The 18,943-nt window shown below is 36.4% G+C and overlaps 2 protein-coding genes across 3 annotated transcripts; both read left to right on the top strand.

The window, feature by feature from the left end:
* The first annotated feature begins 639 nt into the window (after window positions 1–639).
* Window positions 640–10,400, top strand: LOC120016519 (carnosine N-methyltransferase-like). Of its 2 annotated transcripts, XM_038869333.1 has the most exons (18): window positions 640–853; window positions 1,881–1,953; window positions 3,757–3,800; window positions 4,323–4,365; window positions 4,542–4,736; window positions 4,903–4,998; window positions 5,613–5,681; window positions 6,329–6,373; window positions 6,475–6,554; window positions 6,669–6,733; window positions 6,813–6,879; window positions 6,990–7,103; window positions 7,486–7,559; window positions 9,093–9,190; window positions 9,274–9,333; window positions 9,453–9,521; window positions 9,630–9,683; window positions 10,242–10,400. In XM_038869333.1, the coding sequence occupies exons 1-18, from the start codon at window positions 747–749 to the stop codon at window positions 10,305–10,307; spliced, it is 1,419 nt and encodes a 472-aa protein (XP_038725261.1). In that variant the 5' UTR covers window positions 640–746; the 3' UTR covers window positions 10,308–10,400. The 2 variants fall into 2 exon arrangements, 1 of the variants encoding a protein (XP_038725261.1); XR_005471995.1 differs by lacking the exons at window positions 9,630–9,683; window positions 10,242–10,400 and having other exon boundaries at window positions 7,486–7,555.
* Window positions 10,401–11,681: 1,281 nt separating this feature from the next.
* On the top strand, window positions 11,682–18,900 carry LOC120016521 (carnosine N-methyltransferase-like). The gene is made up of 18 exons (XM_038869334.1): window positions 11,682–11,820; window positions 12,445–12,517; window positions 13,455–13,498; window positions 14,048–14,090; window positions 14,269–14,433; window positions 14,603–14,698; window positions 15,269–15,337; window positions 16,231–16,275; window positions 16,378–16,457; window positions 16,592–16,656; window positions 16,737–16,800; window positions 16,931–17,047; window positions 17,449–17,522; window positions 17,772–17,869; window positions 17,963–18,013; window positions 18,135–18,203; window positions 18,313–18,366; window positions 18,807–18,900. Exons 1-18 carry the CDS (start codon window positions 11,708–11,710, stop codon window positions 18,870–18,872), a joined length of 1,386 nt encoding a protein of 461 aa, XP_038725262.1. The 5' UTR covers window positions 11,682–11,707; the 3' UTR covers window positions 18,873–18,900.
* Window positions 18,901–18,943: the final 43 nt, after the last annotated feature.

Genomic DNA, 18,943 nt, shown 5'->3' with positions numbered 1-18,943 from the left:
GCCTTCTTCAAAGCCGGAGATGAGAGGTCTCTCCTTATCTCTATGTATATTAGAATTTTGAATGGTTACTATAATATTTCTAGTCGACTTGTAAGCTTTCGAAAGGCTTATTAATACCTTCTTTGAACTAGCTTTAGACTAGACAAAAGAGTATGAGTATGCACGATGAGAGAGAACACTAAGAGTTGGGCTCTTAGAGTTGAAAATTAAATTGTAAGACTTTATCATCATATTAATATATGGATATATTTGGACTATTTTTTGTTGGATATTTGTAAATAACTCTAAAAGAAAATTCTATTAGAATTTATATTTTCAATTTAAAATTTTTGATGAGAAAGTGTTCATCACACATGATATGTCATTGTGAATTATTAACCATTGTTTTTAGGGTTGGTTAAACAAAAGCGGGGTTTTCTAATGAAGAACCCAATAATTGTGTGGGGACAGTGAAGAGTCGACTTGACCAGACCAGACCTGGGCCGGATTTAAATTCTTAATACGTATGCATAGCCGCATAGGTACACGTTGCACTGCCTCTAACTTGGATGGGCCTAGTCCACTGTCCAGCTGGTCAGGCCCACTGTAAATGGGGCAAGTACTCGAGTTCTGAACTGGAAATCCAATCCAACAACGAGTTCTGCCTCGGGCGCCACAATAAAATTCTCCCCGAGAGTTCGAGACTGCGTTTTCTGAGAGTATTCAGGAGGTGTGTATCCGTATTCAACTAGGAAACTCTTTCGAAAATGTATAGAGATGGAGAATATGAAGACGAGGAACAATTTCGCCAAAGGAAGCTCGAAGAAGCACTGGAAGTCAAGTCTCTCAGGCGGATCATCAGTGCCTACCTCAAGTATCTCCATCTATCGATTGCTATTCTTCTTTTCCCTTTCTTCTTCTCTTTAGATTTTGGTTATATGCATATATGTATGCGCATGTGTGTTCCGTCAATGTTGATCGCTTCTTCTGCACATAAATTTTCATGAGTGCTGATGTAATGCCTGACATTTGGCTCCCCACCGATATATCAAATTTAACCGATGTATAATGTGCTCGGTTTTCAAAACTTCAATTAAAACGATTGGCTTTGATCATCAGATGATTTCTAGGGTTTTTTTTTCTCGAGAAGTTTGCGGTTTTAAATGGTTACTCGGTGAGTTCTCTTGGAAGTATGGATTTGTCTGTTTGGGTGGACTGTGAGAGTTGTTTACGCACTTTTATATAAGATGTGAATGATAATTTCGGTGACGAGTAGTTTGGTCTGATTATTATTGGAATAATTGTAGTTGTAGGGAATGGTGATACAGTTCTGGACAAAATAAAGCATGTTGTCTGAAGTGTGCTGGAGAGGCAAACTGTAATAACTTCTGATTTTTCAGAAAATAAAGATGCGGCCGCTATGAATAATTGTGTTCAATATATATGTCCAAGTAGGTTGAGGCAATGTGCAATTGTTTAGACAGAGGCAGTCAGATTTAGAGACTTTGCAATTCTCTCTACTTTATCTCATCTTGCTGTGCTTTCAGTAGCCAATGATGTTTTGTTATACTTAAATTTATTGATTTCAAAAGTAATTTTTTGTCTAATAGACTATTGCCGTGTTAGTGGTTACTCATATGTCTTAAGCATACATGCCATCCCTGTACGGCATTGCATCTTCAGTTTTGCTATTAAATAAACGTTATTTTTACTTATGACTTGTTTATTGCACTTTGCTTATATTTTTAGTTGGAAGCTTTGCCTCATGGATTCTGTGTTATGTGTTTTTAACTAGTTCTAGCCGGTAGCTTTCTCATTTTTCTTATCATACTTTTCCTGTGATTATGGGTTTCTATTTCATTAGTAACTAATCGATCCTTTTTGTTGCACTATTCTTACAGCTATCCAGATGCTGCGGAAGAGGATGTCAAAAGATATGAAAGATCTTTCCAAAAGCTTCCACTAGCCCACAAGGTATTCTTCTCTGATTGGCTGATAATTTTCTGTTGCATGTGAAACCCTGCTGCATTAAAATCAAAAGTTGGTTCTTGAATTTCTCCTTTCCCTTGGTAACAGGATGCTATAATACAACAATTTTGTCAGCTTTTCCTTCAACCATCGACTTTGTCCTAGTTTTACCCTGCATAGCCATTGTTGGACTGAGTGATTATATTTTTTTCTTGTTCTTTTCTGTTGTTTCTTCTTCTTCTTTTTTTGTTGGTGGACCAGCATGTGGAAAATTTTATAGAAGAAATGAATTCCTGTGGGCATGTTAGAAACATTATTGGCCAGCTAAAAAAGGTCGATTATTCATTCCTTTATTGTTTGGAAAAGCCATGGACATGGGTGTAATATATTAGGGATAGACTTGCATGTTTAGGAAGGGTTTGATTGCTTGGAGTGTCCAGCTTTGCGGCACCCGGACTAGTGTCCTACGGAATGCAATTCCTGGTTGATTTATGTGGTCTGTAAGTAAAGCTGTGTGGAGGATAAAACATTTTAATCATGATTCTTTGCTAAATTTTGGCTAGGTGGCCTTTTTCAACTCTACCTTTTAGTTTATGGAGTTGATTGACTGTGCACTTTTCTGATATTTGAGTTGGAATTCCAACATTCAGGGGAAGTCGGTATTTCATAATTTTCTGTGTCAAGTATTCTTTTCTTTTAAGTCTTAGGAGCTGAATTATTGTTCTAAACTACATATTTATTGGATTAGGAAGTCTTTGTCTTACCATGACTTCTAAAGTACTAAACCTTTTTTCTTTGCAATTACTATAGAAGTCTTTTAGTGATAGAGTTAGGATTTTTTTTCTATATTCGGTTGTCTTATATGAGCAATTTAGTTGAAGAGAAGAGAGAAGTGGTTGCAAAACCTTATTTTCACCATTTGTTTGTGAAACTTCAAATATTCATATTTTAAGATTGAGGGGCATTGCTAGTTCAAGTGGTCGAGCGTGTCACCACCTTGCCCTAAGGGCAAGAGTTCAAATTTCATCCATGTTGCACAATCGAAAAAAAACTCTTTAAGGTGAGATTCTTAGAAGGCTTTAGTTTAGTCCTAAGCAAACTCCTTTTCTTCTCTTGTTTCTTGATTTATACCAAAAGCTTCTACTAATCCAAATTTCATTCTTAAAGAACCCGAAGCCTAAAACTTTAGATTGACTCATTGATCAATACCCAAACACTAATTTCATTCTGCTCGGTCAATATTTATCCAAAAAATGTTCACATGCCACCCTGTTTTTGTAGGGTCTGATGCAGGAGGGTCATTCTGAAAGTTTTCCCACATTAGTTCTTTGAGATAGATAACTTGGGTTTGGTAGGATATTTGTAAGCATCAAACAACTCCTGCAATGGAGGTGGGTAGGGGAAGGGCAAGGTGCATGCATTCTCATTCCCATATTGTGGAGAGGTTGTTTTTGAGATTAGAACTTGTGATGCCTAAGTTGCTGTGAAGGAACTCTTACCAATAAGATGCGGTTCTGCTACTGTTTAATTATTGATACTAGCTTTTCTAACAAGATGTGATTATTGATACTTAATTTTCTACAGACATCATGAACAATAGTGTGCGTGGCTGGCAGACAGCAATTTGCCTTTGTGGATTGTGGTTACTTAGCTATAAATTCTAAGTTAACTCAACTTTAAGCAGGAAGAGTGTTTATCTTTGTATTTAAATTTTACCATGCCAATGTAGTAGTTATGGTTCTCTATATTGAATTATTTCTCATTTTAGCACTTTGTTTTCCTTGTTCATTCAATTATGCTTTTTTTCAGGCTTTGCTCTCCCATTATCCTCAGAAGTTTCAAAGACTAAGAAGGTAATTCCCACTACTTGCATTCATATCCAGTAAGCATTGTTCCAGCATAATGCTTTTTTCCCGTTCAAAACTCAAAAGACATTGTTCCACATGTGAACATAAGGCCCAATGGTAGAGTTGCAGGGGTGCAACCTAGAAGTCACAAGTTTAATTCTAGAAATAACTTCTCAACATATTATGTGGGGGTAAAGTCTGTGTACATTTTGCTTGTTCCTGACCCCGTCCACTGCGAGAGCGTTGTGCACGAGTGTTGTTTAAATGTTTCTGTATGTATATGAAAAACATTTTGTAGAATCTTTTCAGGAGCTCATTTTCATTTGGTTTCTCTTTGCTATTGAAATTGTACTTGCTGGAGTGTATACATAGCTCGATATACGTAATCCATAACACAAATATCTGTTCTAATATTAGTAATAGCCTGTTATAATACATATATTGAAATCGGAGCAACATGATTTTTTTCTTCTTTTTTGAGCATTATCATCTTGTACAGTTTGGGGAATAAGTCTTTTAATCTTGCAGGTGCATTGCTACAAATACATATTTCATTTTTGGTATGCTTCAGGTCAGTTGTAGCTTGATTTCTTCATGTTCTTCTCATTCCCTATCCCACCTGTTCTCTCTTCATTTTTTTTCTTCTTTTTATTGGTCTTCAAAAATGGAATTCTTCTAAAAGAGGTGATATTTTCTTGGGGGCGAAATGTATATTTTAGAAGATGCATATGGTTTTTTTGCTTCCAGGAATTTGAACCTCCACTTGATATGAGCCAAGACATGGATAATTGTGAGGATCCACATCTTCAATGTGCTCCAACTGATCGCTGCTCTTCTGCACAAATGAATAATATTTCTTGTCAGTCTGCCTCAACTGGTGAAAGAACATGTTCTACCAATTGTCCCAGATCTGAACAAGCTCCACTTGGAGAAGGAACCAATGTAATGTGTAAATCTTCAAAGGGGGTGATATGAATGATGTTTTTCTGCAACATTTACAGAATGCTTTGGCTTTTACAATAATTGGAGTTACTTATTGTTTGAACCCCAGTTTCTGGTTGATTATATCTTTTTCATTTAGAGATTTGACTTCTGTAGATAACAACAGGAGGTGCAAATTAATGGTCTGCATGACTCTGGTCCTGAGAGCTCTCCTTCCAGCTTGGAGAAAATGAAAGAGGCAGATAAATGTGGTGGAGATCAGGTGATTTATTCCTATGAAAATGCATTGTTTCTTTCATTATTTTCAAAGTGTTGTTGTTTAATAAGCAATCTTCTTGTTCTTGAAACTCAAATAAGCAAGGTGGTTATGCGGTTTGATGACTATGCCACAAATTAAATTGCATGAGTATTTTGGCATTGATCACTGCATTGGAATGTCTATTTGGTAGGTTAAAGGGGATTCTTGAGAATGATTAAAATTACGTATTTGTTCTAAAAATAAGATTTTGTTCTGCTTTTTGCTCATTGCTTTAGGTTGCATCATGTGTACTTTGCCTTTTTTCCTCCCTTTTACCTTTTGAACTTGCCTTGACATCAAGCTGGCATTTTGACTTATTGGTGAGGCTGTTACTAAAGTATAGGATCCCAGTGGCAAAAGGCTGGTGGTCTACACTGAATGTCTGCTACTCTCTCTTTCTCTCTCCCTACCTCCCTCCTCTCCCCTTCTTTCATCCCCTCTCTTGTATCATGGAAGTGCTTTTGGTTTCTTAAAAAGAAATAACAAGATAGTTTTCATTGTTTTCTCAATTTTGTTTCTTGTCCATAACTCAGTATCTTTTGATACATGATACTCAAACTATGCTATATATATCTCAGGTCTCTTTTTCTCATGATTGGTTAGATCCATCACTTCAGTCACATGTGCCTTTAGTTGACGTTGATAAGGTATGTTGTTTTTCCATTTCCCTTTCCCTCCCCACTCCCAATTCTTTGAAGGTTGCATGCAAATGTGATTTGTGTGTTCCATCTTTCTATGCTGCATCCATTTCATAATTACAGACTTGAAAGTAGGAATTTGTTGGTTACTGGGCCACCATACCACGCAGAATGAATAATTAATTGCATAGAAATTCAATCTAAACATTGAATGAAGGAAAATGATTTCTGTAGCTGACCCCAGGCCTAAGCTAATCTTTATTTGTGGTGTCTACCTTGGTTATTAGTGAAAATAGGGATTGACTTTAGCAGTTATCAGCTTTTCCCAAGTTATGTCATTAATAATGCTGCATGAACATATTCACTATTAGAAAGCGGAGTATGGCATGTGTTCTAGACTTCTAGTAAAGTATGAGTTCTATTTAAAGTCCTAGTTCCATGAGAACACAATCTATACATTTTGAAAAGGAGCTATAGGTATAAAGACATAGATCCTTATGCAAGTATTCCACTCAGAAATACATATGAATATGTACATATAAATATTTTACTAATGGGATGCCTGGATTCTCTCTCTTTGCTTTATTCAAAATTTTCTTACAAAAATAATTTCTTCGCAGACTTACTAGATCATAATCTAAATACCCTCCTTTCAGGTTCGCTGTATTATAAGGAATATAGTTAGAGACTGGGCAGCAGAGGTAAAGCTTTATCTTATTGATGATGAATGTGAGGGTCAGTTGTCGTCTATAATTCTGAAGCAAGGTTTACATCTCCATTCTACATCTACTTTCTGAAACAGGGACAGAAAGAACGTGATCAGTGCTACAAGCCTATTCTTGACGAGCTTAATGCCGTATTTCCTCATCGCAGCAAGGAAAAGTACATAATGAAATAGTGTCTTGTTCTTTTCTCAATTTTTTTTCGTAATGTGTATTAGCTTATTATGTCCTGGTCATGCTCATTTTGTCAAATCCATGTCATTTCATTCTTCAGCCCTCCTTCCTGTTTAGTACCCGGCGCTGGGCTTGGGAGGTTGGCCTTGGAGATATCATGTCTTGGTAATGCATCATTTTCTGAATTTTACAAGATTCTTACACGTTTTCAAAAGCATCTAACATTTATCATGTCATAAAACAGGTTTTGTGAGCCAGGGAAATGAGTTCTCATACTATATGATGATATGCTCAAGCTTTATTCTGAATAAGTGAGTATGACATTTGTCTACATGAATCTCACTGGTTTTTGCTCTTTTTTTGTTCAATAGTAAATGTATGCAATCAATTTTAAATTTTGCCTGGCTTGTTTATCTATTAGTACACGCACTGTCGGGGAGTGGACAATATATCCTTGGATTCACAGCAATTGCAATTCACTTTCAGACAATGACCAATTCCGCCCTGTATCATTTCCAGACATTCATCCTGCGAGGTAAAAAAAATTCAATGTACTTGATTTCTCTTTCAACCTCTTGTTCTTTTTTTATATTATTTAAAGAATAAACATGATGTAAATGGGAATTCAGTTTCTTACAAAGTAGGTATGTCGGATTGTTGTTGGACTGCTTACCCATGACTGAAAGTCTGAAACACAGTAAATCAGCTGAGAATTATCAAAGTTGATTTTTTTGAGGTCAAAAGCTTCAAAACCCAACAAGTTATGTGGCATTGATACTAATTCTCTATCCAAGATTTGGATGTCATTTTCTCTGTGATTTTGCTTTTCCATTGCTTATTCTTTTTTGTTTTTCTTTTATTCTAAATGAGACTTCATGTGCATATACTAAGGTAACATTGGCTTTCTATGCAAGCAGTGCTGGGATTACGGAAGGGTTTTCTATGTGTGGTGGTGATTTTGTTGAAGTCTACAATGATCCAAGTCATGTAGGTATGCTTATTAATACAACTTTTTTCTCCCGTTTTCCTGTTTAGCCTGTTGTTTGGGATAAGTAATGCAAATGACAGTCAAAAACTCTCAGCAATATTCCAAAAAATTTTATGAGCTCCTCAAATTATAAAGCTGCGACTTGATGTATCAGTCTTTCTATAAATACTAACCACATGATTTTATTATATTTGCACTGGCATTTACTATGCACTTCGAGAAAGAGTCACATGTACAATTTGGACTTATTTGATCCTTTTCTTTTTTGCATATTTCTATACTGGTCTAAAGGGGTGTGGTGATTTTTTTTTTCCGTTTACAACTTGAGATTTTTTTTTTTGCGTTAAAGATCTAAGCTGAGTTTGAGTGGCTTTTTGGTAAGAAATCATTAAGTTAGTTTAGAAAGATTTTAAGTCTTTTTCTTGCAGTTGCTCTTTATTTGGATTGTCTAGACCAGATGTCTTCCCTAGAATTTATTAATGTTTTGACTTTAGTTGAGAAGTACTGCTCTTTCCTTCTTTCTTGTAGTTTTTTCCCCTAGGACCATATGTAGTGAAATTCTTATGTCCTGGATTGTGTTCTTTGGGCAGTTTTTTGCGCAAGTGTTTATCAGAAAAGAAAGAAATAATACAACACAGCGACCCTTAGAAATTCTCAGGGAACCTGGACAGAGGAGAAAACATTCCAGACGAAAAAATAAAACTGGAAATTAGGTTTCTAAGAAAAACAATCAAATACCCAAAAGACAAGTCTTGGCTCCTACCGATGGCACAAAACTGAAACTCTTCAAAATGTTGATCTTACAGTCTCCTAATCCAAAAACATAATCTCAGCAATCACTGGAAAGGCATCCCACTTTTGCCTTGAAGCAATTTGTGATATTAAAATTTTGCTTTAATTAATAGTTAAAGTTTGAGGAAAAAGAAAGATAATTATAAGCAACTTCTGTAATTACATTGCATATACACTTGGCTACCTACCCAAACTGACAAAGTTATGGAAATGCTAGTCAACGCATAGTTCTTTTTTAGCGGAATGCATAATACTCATATGCTAGTTATATGCCCATCTTACTGATTATGCACAGGACCAGAATAACTGGTGAAATGTTATCACCTGGTTTGTGCTACAAAGTTTGCATCTGGACAAGTGGCTCCAACCCACACTGTTAACTGAAGTACTGAACCAAATTGCACCCTTGCAGTTTTTGTTTACCTAGTTGCCCTCTATACAGTCGGGAAGACTGAACCAAGGAAATCTATTAAAAAACTTTTTTTTTTTAAAAAAGAGCATTGGATGCTATTTGTATAATAATAAATAGAATGCCCACTGCTATGTGTAGTTTGTCAGTTCATTGTGTTGGATACCGATTTGCCCTGCTCCTGGTGAAGTGTTTCTTGGATACTCATGTGTGGGTCTACTGATGTTAACTTTTGCTCTCAAGTACAATGGCGATTATATGGATCGAAATTGATTCAAATGTGTGCTGCCTCATATTTTCATTAGATTCTTATGGAGTATTTATTGGCCTTGCAGGAGTTTGGGATGCTGTGGTCACTTGTTTCTTTATTGATACGGCACACAACATTGTTGAATACATTGAAATCATATCGAGAATATTGAAAGATGGGGGAGTAAGTTCATTCATGCTGTTTGTATCAATATATTTGATCCTCTCCACATTATTTGCAGTTTTTTCTAAAGAATTTGTTTACAGGTTTGGATAAATTTGGGACCCCTATTATATCACTTTGCAGATATGTATGGCCAAGAAGATGTAAGCCTCATTTCTTTAAAATGCTATCTTCACCAAAAATTTGTGATGGATGAATTAGGCATATATTCTGAAGTTGTTTTGATGTGGTCTCCTTCCCCCAAACCCTTCATTCCCCAAAGGAGATGTCCATTGAACTGAGTTTGGAAGATGTGAGGAGGGTTGCTTTGGATTATGGATTCCAATTTGAGGTAATTTTGGTACATTTCTTTTTCTTGCATTAGTTGCTTTGCCTCCTCATGTATGGCTTAGCATATTTGTCAATGACAATTCTTTTGTCTTTTATGGATGGACTGCAGAAGGAAGAAACCATTGAGACGACGTACACTACAAATCCTCGATCCATGATGCAGGTGAGCTTCAATGTGTAATACTACTAGGCTTCAAGTAAGGCAAGATGAACCGAATCTGGTCGTGGAGCTTGGTTTTGGCTTGAGCTTGTGTGCTGCTGTTGAGCCATAGCTGCACCACTGTCGACCATGATAAGGCGAAAATGCTTGAACAAATAAATAATTCAATAACTTGGACTTCTATTCATTTGATTATGTGAAGAATCATGACACCTTTGAAAATATTGATAAAGCGAAAGAATCGAGCTCGTGCACCCTCAGCTGCTTAGATTTCAAACTAGTTGTGTCAGCTATGCGACTATTGCTCAGATTTTATCTTGGCAAAATTGGATATATATCTGATTTTATTGTTTAGAAAGGTAAATTAACTCAGAAATGTTGCTTGTGATGTCCTAGTGTTTTTTTTTTTTAATGTTAATAGTTTCTTTAAGATTTACTGCTTCATGTATTCTTTTTTCATTTGGTTACATTTTTTACATGTGAAGTCGCTGTAGTAACTTGGTATTAATAGTATTTTAAATTCGCTGCTTCAGACATTATTAAATGTTGTGACCTTTGCAGAATCGATATTTTACCGCATTTTGGACATTGAGGAAACTTTCATCAAAGAAGGATGCAGCTCACTAAATGCAGCTCATTGTTTTTACAATCATTCTTTCTTCATTTTATTGTTGTGTAAGTTATTTCCCCATTGTTTAAGTTGTGCGATACTTCTCATCATGGCACTGCAGTCTAATTGGGCTTATTTAAATGTGGGGAACAAACTCATGCATTTGGGTTTTTTTTTTTTTTTTTTTTTTCCCCTTCACTCCTTCCCTTATACAGAAGTAATGTATTGGATTTTTTTTGTCATTCTTGGCCAGTTTTTAAACTTGGGTTATCATGATTTGATGATTGATATTATTATTTACTGGTGCAGTTATTATAGTTTTTTTTAATGTTGAAACAGGTGATTGAACATGTTCTATGTGATTAGGACTTTTTTTTAATTATATTATTGATAATTGTACTTAATTATACAGAATAGATAAAATCTTACAATCTTATGCTTCCGGTTTTACACATCCTTTCGAATTTTAGGCAAAATTCCAATTTTGCCACGTTTTATTCATGAGAGACGAAGGATTGGATTTTTTTTGCATAATAATAAAATAAATATGGTTTCCGAGATGGAGGATTTGAATTCCAAGCCACCGAAGCCCCATCCACCAGAGTCCCGCGGTGCACGATGGCGCCACCTGCAAGGACGATATGCATCTCCTCAAGCTTGAGAAGTAGTGGTCATTAAAAGATTAATGACCAACGATGTCTGTACTTGTGGGATTTGTACTCTCTTCTCGTGACCGAATTGAGACTAGAAGAGAGGGTGTGATGAACCAAGAGATGATCTCGAGGATAGAAAGAAAGGACGGAGATTTTGATGATCTCGAGACTGGACAGCCTGCGATAGACAAAACAAAGGAAATAGATTTTTATGTTACGATCCTGCGGTTGGAAATGATGAGAGAGAGTTATTTTTGGAAAGAAATTGACAAAATATGACGTTTGTTTGTTTATTTATTTTTTATAATAATAGGATGATAATATGAGGCATAATATGAAACCAATAGATTTTTCCTGCCCCCAAATCCCATGAATGCAGAGAAAGATAATGAAGCTTGTGTGATTTATTGAGAATTTGTGAAAACATGCTATCGCTCGACTGGAAATCCTATCCAACAATTTGTTCTTCCTTGGGAGGGGCGTCACATAAAAATATAAAATACTCCCACGGGCCACCGACAGAGACTGTATTTTGATATTTTCTGTATGTCGAGGAGGTTTGGATAAATACAAAATACTCCCACAGGTTAGCATTAATAAATTAAGTAACACTAATTTTATTAATTCTAAATAGCACTAATCTATTAGAATAACATTAATTTATTTACACGCATACTAGTTGTAAGGGTGCGAATATACCGCCCTCATTTTGATAAATTCTCTGTGTGTATCCAAATTCAACGAGGAAACTCTTCGACCTCGAAATGCATAGAGATGGAGAATATGAAGACGAGGAACGAATTCGTCAAAGGAAGAAGAAGCTCGAAAAAGCACTAGAAGTGAAGCCTCTCAGGCGCATCATCAGTGCCTACCTCAAGTATCGAATGCCTTCTTCTTTTCCCTTTTCTTTCTCTCTTTAGTTTTTGTTTACATGCATATACGAATCCGCACGTGTCGATTTAGACACTTTGCGATTCTTTCCACTTTTATCACATCTTGTTGTGCTTTCAGTAGCCAGCCAATTAATGATGTTTTGTTTTACTTAAATGTATTGTTACTGTTTTTTTTTTTTTTTTTCTAATAGGACTATTTTGTGTTACTCGTACGTCTTAAGCATGCATGCATGCCATCCTGTAGGGCATTGCATCTTCAGTTTTCCAATTACACAAATATAATTTTCCTTGTGTAAAAACTACCACTTACGTAGATATTGGATTCATAATCCAATATATAAGGGTGCCCACTCCCTTAAATTACAACAACCGGTTTTCCAACTAAATCAACCGGCCTCCAGGCCTCTATGACCTAACTCAGGGATGACAAATCTGTGAGGGGACATTGAGTCCAGAATGGATAAATTGTTGTGTAGGTGTGAGCCCAATTTATAACATGGTATCAGAGTCGGCCATTCAGGTTGTAATTGGGGACAAACTGTCGTGGGTTCCTATTTCCATTTCGTTAATAACATAATCCATCCTTTTTGTTGCACAACCCCTTACAGCTATCCAGATGCTGCGGAAGAGGATGTCAAAAGATATGAAAGATCTTTCGGAAAGCTTTCACCTGCCCACAAGGTATTCTTCTCTGATCGATTGGCCTTGATAATTTTCTGTTGCATGTGAAATCTTGTTGTGTTAAAATCAAAATTTCCTTCTTTGAATTTCTCCTTTCCCTTGGTAACACGATGCTATAAGGAGAGATTCTTAGGATGCCTTAGTTTAACAAAAGCAGAGCTTCTACTGATCCAAATTCCATTTTCAGAGACTCCCAAGCCTTAAATGTTAATCAATACCTAGAAGCACACGCCATAGAAAATCTGCTCAGTCAATATTTATTCAAAAGATTTTACATTGCCATTTATTCTACTGTTCACTGTACATTGAGCAGCCCCTATTCCTGCTCTTTTCCGTTTTAATCTGTCGCATCAGAGCCCATAGAAACCCATAATTATCCGGATACTTCTTTCTTTTTAGTCCCTTTTACCCATACTAATCTAGAACTGCTACTGCAATATTTATTTTCAAGTACAGTTAACCCACTCTGCTTCAATTGTAAAGTCATCCTGAAAGTTGTCTCACATTAATTCTCAAAGGTAGATACCTTGGGTTGGGTTTGCTAGGATGTTAATAACCGTCAAACAACTTCTGCAATGGTGAAGGGCAAGGTGCATGCATATTCATTCCCATATTGCGGAGAGGCTGTTTTTGAGATTAGAATCTGTGATGCCTAAGTCGCGGTGAAGGAACTTTACCACTGAGATGCTATTCTGATACGATTTAATTATTGATACTTCCTTTTCTAACAAGATGTGATTACTGATACTTCATTTTCTACTGACATCATGCACAATAGTGTGCGTAGATCCTAAGTTGACTCAGCGTTAAGCAGGAAGAATGTATCTCTTTGTATTTAAATTTTACCATGCCAATATAGTTGTGATAGTTCTCTTTATTAAATTGTTTCTCATTTTATCACTTTGTTTTCCTTGTTCATTCAATTACGCTTTTCCAGGCTTTGCTCTCCCATTATCCTCAGAAGTTGGAAAGACAAAGAAGGTAATTCCCCACTACTTGCATTTCCGCTATGCATTGTCTGACATTGTTCCAGCATAGTGTTTTTTTTCCCGTTCAAAAGACATTGTTCCACATGCCAACAAGTGGTGCAGTGGTAGAGTTACAGGGGTGCAACCTAGAGGTCAGTGGTTCAATTCTAGGGAAAAATCTTCACATATTATGTGGGGGTAAGGTCTATGTACATTTTGCCTATCCTCGATCCCATCCACTGTTGGAGGCTTGCGTAGGAGTGTTGTTTAAAAGAAGAGATTGTTCCAGCATATTTATGGATTTTTTTTTTGTGAAATAGTGGGTTCAGGAGCTTGTTTTCGTTTGGTTTCTCTTCGCTATTGAAATTGTACTTGTTGAAGTGAATACATATCTCGATATAACGTAATCCATGATACAAATATCTGTTCAAATATCAGTAATAGCCTGTTATAGTATCCACGTTTTCTTTTTTTCTGTGTTGAGTATTATCATCTTGTACAGTTCCTTGGGGAATAAGGCTGCGTTTATGCCAAACAGAACCTAAGTCTTTTAATCTTGCAGGTGCATTGCTACAAATGCATATTTCGTTGTTTGCATGCTTCAGGTCAGTTGTAGCTTGATTTCTTCACATTCTTCCTATTCCAATCCCACCTGTTCTCTCTTCATTTGCTTTCTTTTTATTGGTCTTGAAAGCTGGAGTTCTTCCAAAAGAACTGATATTTTCTTGGGGGCGAAATGTATATTTTAGAAGATGCATTTGGTTTTTTTTTTTTTTCTTGCAGGCATTTGAACCTCCGCTTGATATGAGCCAAGACATGGGTAATTGTGAGGTTCCACATCTTCAATGTGCTCCAACTGATCAGCGCTCTTCTGCCCCAACTAGTGAAAGAACATGTCATAACAATTGTCCCATATCTGAACAAGCTCCACTTGGAGAAGGAACCAATGTAATGTATAAATCTTCAAAGGGGGTGATATGAATGATGTTTTTCTGCAACTTACTTAATGCTTTGGCTTTTACAATAGACTGGAGTTTCTTATTGTTTGAATCCCAGTTTCTGGTTGATTATATCTTTTTCATTTAGAGATTTGACTTCTGTTAGATAACAACAACAGGAGGTGCAAATGGATGGTCTGCATGACTTTGGTCCTGAGAGCTCTCCTTCCAGCTTGGAGAAAATGAAAGAGGCTGATAAATGTGGAGGAGATCAGGTCACTTATTCCTATGAAAAACATTGTTGCTTTGTTTCTTTACAATATGCAATCTTCTTGTTCTTGAAACTCGAATAAGCAAGGTGGTTATGTGGTTTGATGACTGTGCCATAAATTAAATCGCATGAGTATTTTGGTATTGACCATTGCATTGGAATATCTATTTGGTGGGTTAAAGGGGATTCTTGAAGATGATTAAAATTACGTATTTGTTTTCAAAACAAGATTTTGTTATGCTTTTGCTCATTGCTTTAGGTTGCAGCATATGTTACTTTGGCCGTTTTCTCCCCTTATACCTTTTGAACTTGCCTTGACGTCAAGTTGGCATTTTGACTTATTTGTGAGGCTGTTACTACAGTGTAGGATCCCAGTGTCAAAAGGCTGGTGGTCCACACCGAATGCCTGCACTTCTCTCTCTTTCTCTATCCCTTTTGTGTCATGGAAGTGATTTTGGTTTCTTAAAAAGAAACAGCAAGATAGTTTTCATTGTTCTTTCAATTTTGTTTCTTGTCCATAATTCTCAATATCTTTTGAGACAAGATACTGAAACTATGCTATATACACCTTCAGGTCTCCTTTTCTCATGCATGGTTAGATCCATCACTTCAGTCACATGTGCCTTTAGTTGATGTTGATACGGTATGTTGTTTTTTCCATTTCCCTCCCCTCCCCACTCCCAATTCTTTGAAGGTTGCATGCAAGTATGATGGTTGCACTTGTGTGTTCCATCTTTCTATGCTGCATCCATTTCATAGTTACAGACTTAAAAGTAGGAATTTGTAGGTTAAATTGGAACTTGGTTATTGTTTTCTATTTTATGCAGCATCAAGAATTCTTCTCTTTAATTGTACCTAATTTAAACTCTTTTTTTATTCTGTAGACACCCCTCCCTCCTAATGATTACCTTATTCTTAGCTTGCTTAGCCTCAATTTAATGTCTGCTTTGCTTTCTAACTGAGAAGGTAAGACAGTTCGTGGATATGGAAATTAGTAATGTTAGCCTTATTTGTTTGTTGCTTAAAATTTGAGTAACAACATGAACACGACACAAAATTAAATATCAGACCCAATTAAAAAACTATATAATAGACTGAGAATGCTAACTATCATAGTCATACAGCCATATCTTTCCCAAAATTCTGGGGGGCTTAGCAGAAATTCCAATCCCTGATGAGACTCTAAAAAAGTTCCTGTCTTATTTTAAATCATCCTGCATTCAAGAAGAAGTAATTATTAAAAGAAAGAGAAAAGACAGATAAAAAAGGAAAAAAAAAAGTATCCAAATCAACTCCATTCACCTTTAGAAATTTTGGTTCATCTGCACAGAGAAAGCAGAAGAATTCGACCGGTCTCGACAACTTACATCGACACCATTCAACAACACCATTTTATCACCATTGCATCGAATACATATAAATATTACTAATGGGATGCCTGGATTCTCTCTTTGCTTCATTCAAAATTTTTCTACAAAAAGAATTTCTTCACAAAATTAATAGATCATAAATATAAATTTAATGCCCTCCTTTCAGGTTCGCTGGATTATAAGGAATATAGCTAGAGACTGGGCAGCGGAGGTAAAACTTTTATCTTATTGATGACGAATTTGAGGTTCAGTTGCCATCTACAATTCTGAAGCAAGGTTTATGTGTCCATTCTACACCTACTTTCTGAAACAGGGACAGAAAGAACGTGATCAGTGCCACAAGCCTATTCTTGACGAGCTTAGTGCCCTATTTCCTCATCGCAGCAAGGGAAGGTAGGTAGTGTCTTGTTCTTTTTTCAAATTGTTTGTCTCTAATGTTTGGTAGCTTATTATGTCCTGGTCAATGCTCATTTTCTCAAACCCACGTCGTTTCATTATTCTCAAACCCACGTCGTTTCATTATTCAGCTCTCCTTCCTGTTTAGTACCTGGCGCTGGGCTCGGGAGATTGGCCATGGAGATATCATGTCTTGGTAATGCATCATTTACCAAAGTTTACCAGATTCTTTACACGTTTTCAAAAGCATTCAACATTTATCATGCCATACAACAGGTTTTGTGACCCAGGGATGTGACTTCTCATACTATATGAGGATATGCTCAAGCTTTGTTCTGAATAAATGAGTCTATGACATTTGTCTGCTCGAATCTCACTGGTTTTTGCCAATTTTCTTTTGTTTAATAGTAAATGTATGCAAGACTGTTCATCCTCATAAATTTTAATTTTTTCCTGGCTTGTTTATCTATTAGTACACGCACTGCTGGGGAGTGGACAGTATATCCTTGGATTCACAGCAATTGCAATTCACTTTCAGACAGTGACCAATTCCGCCCTGTATCATTTCCAGACATTCATCCTGCCCGGTAAAAGAATTCAGTTCCTTATAAAGTAGCTATGTCGGATTGTTGTTGGACAGCGTAAGCAAACTTACTGATAAGACCAACGACTGAAACACAGCAAATCAGCTGAGTAGTCAAAGTTGATTTTTTTGAGGTCAAGCACCTCAAAACCCAACAAATTATGATGTTATGAGCTTTGCCACAATACTTGTACATATCACAGAGTTTGGTGCTATGTTGTAATTCGCTGGGCAGTAAATCTATATGGCATTGATACCAATTCTCTATCCAAGATTTGGATGTCATTTTCTCTGTGATTTTGCTTTTCCTTGTACTTATTCTTTTTTGTTTTTCTTTTATTCTAAATGAGACTCCATGTGCATATTCTAAGAATCTAAGGTAACATTGGCTTCCTATGGTAGCAGTGCCGGGATTACGGAAGGGTTTTCTATGTGTGGTGGCGACTTTGTTAAAGTCTACAGTGATCCAAGCCATGTAGGTATGCATTTTAATACAACATTTTTTCCCATTTTCCTGTTTTGCCTGTTGTTTGGGATAAGTAATGCAAATGGCAGTCAAAAACTCTCATCAATAGTCCAAAAAAAATTTATGAGCTCCTCAAATTATAAATCTGATAAATTGACTTATCGTCTTTGTATAAATACTAACCACATCATTTATTAGATTTGCAGCGTGTGCCGCCTCATCTCTTCATTACATTCTTATGCAGTATTTATTGTCCTTGCAGGAGTTTGGGATGCTGTGGTAACTTGTTTCTTTATTGATACGGCGCGCAACATTGTCGAATACATTGAAATCATATCGAGAATATTGAAAGATGGGGGAGTAAGTTCATTCATGCTATTTGTATCAATATAGTACTTGATACTCCCCACATTATTTGCAGTTTTTTTTTCTCTCTAAAGAATCTGTTTACAGGTTTGGATAAATTTGGGACCTCTATTATATCACTTTGTAGGCCAAGAAGATGTAAGCCTCTTTTCCTTAAAATGCTATCTTCACCGAAAATTATGATGGATGGGGATTAGGCATATGTTCTGATGTTGTTTTGATGTCGTCTCCTTCCCCCCAAACCCCTCATCCCCCAAAGGAGATGTCCATTGAACTGAGTTTGGAAGATGTGAAGAGGGTTGCTTTGCATTATGGGTTCCAATTTGAGGTAATTTTGGTACATTTCCTTTTCTTGCATTAGTTGCTTTTGCCACTTCATGTATGGCTTAGCATTTTAGTCAATGACAATTCTTTTGTCTTTTATCAATGGACTGCAGAAGGAAGAAACCATTGAGACGACCTACAGTACAAATCCCCAATCCATGATGCAGGTGAGCTTCAATGTGTAATACTATAATGGCTTCAAGTAAGGCAAGATGAACCGAATCTGACTGTGGAGCTTGGTTATGGCTTGAGCTTGTGTTCTGCTGCTGAGCCATAGCTGCACCACTGCTGACTATTTGATAAGACAAAATGCTTGAACAAATAAATAATTCAATAACTTGGGACTTCTATTCATTTGATTATATGAAGAATCATGACACCTTGAAAACATTGATAGGGGAAAGAATTGCGCTTGCGAACCCCCCTGATATATTTTAAAAAGGCTAATACATCTCGGCAGGCCTAGATTTCAAACTAGTGTGAGCCACACTAGTTTCTCGAAGATTTACTGCTTTATGTAGTCTCTCATAATTTGGTTACATGTTTTAGTTTTACATGTGATGCCCCTGTGGTGACCTGGTATTATTAAATTTGGTGAGCTTTGCAGAATCGATATTTTGCGGCATTTTGGACAGCGAGGAAAGTTTCATCGAAGGAGGACGCAGCTCACTAAATTCATCTCATTGTGTTTTACAATCATTCTATCTTCATTTTATTGTGGTGTAACTGTGCAAGTTACTTTCC

Source organism: Tripterygium wilfordii, chromosome 15 (assembly GCF_013401445.1).
Source record: "Tripterygium wilfordii isolate XIE 37 chromosome 15, ASM1340144v1, whole genome shotgun sequence".
Classification (NCBI taxonomy): Eukaryota; Viridiplantae; Streptophyta; class Magnoliopsida; order Celastrales; family Celastraceae; genus Tripterygium; species Tripterygium wilfordii.
Note: the sequence above shows the minus strand (reverse complement) of the source record. Positions and strands in the feature narration are given on the sequence as shown.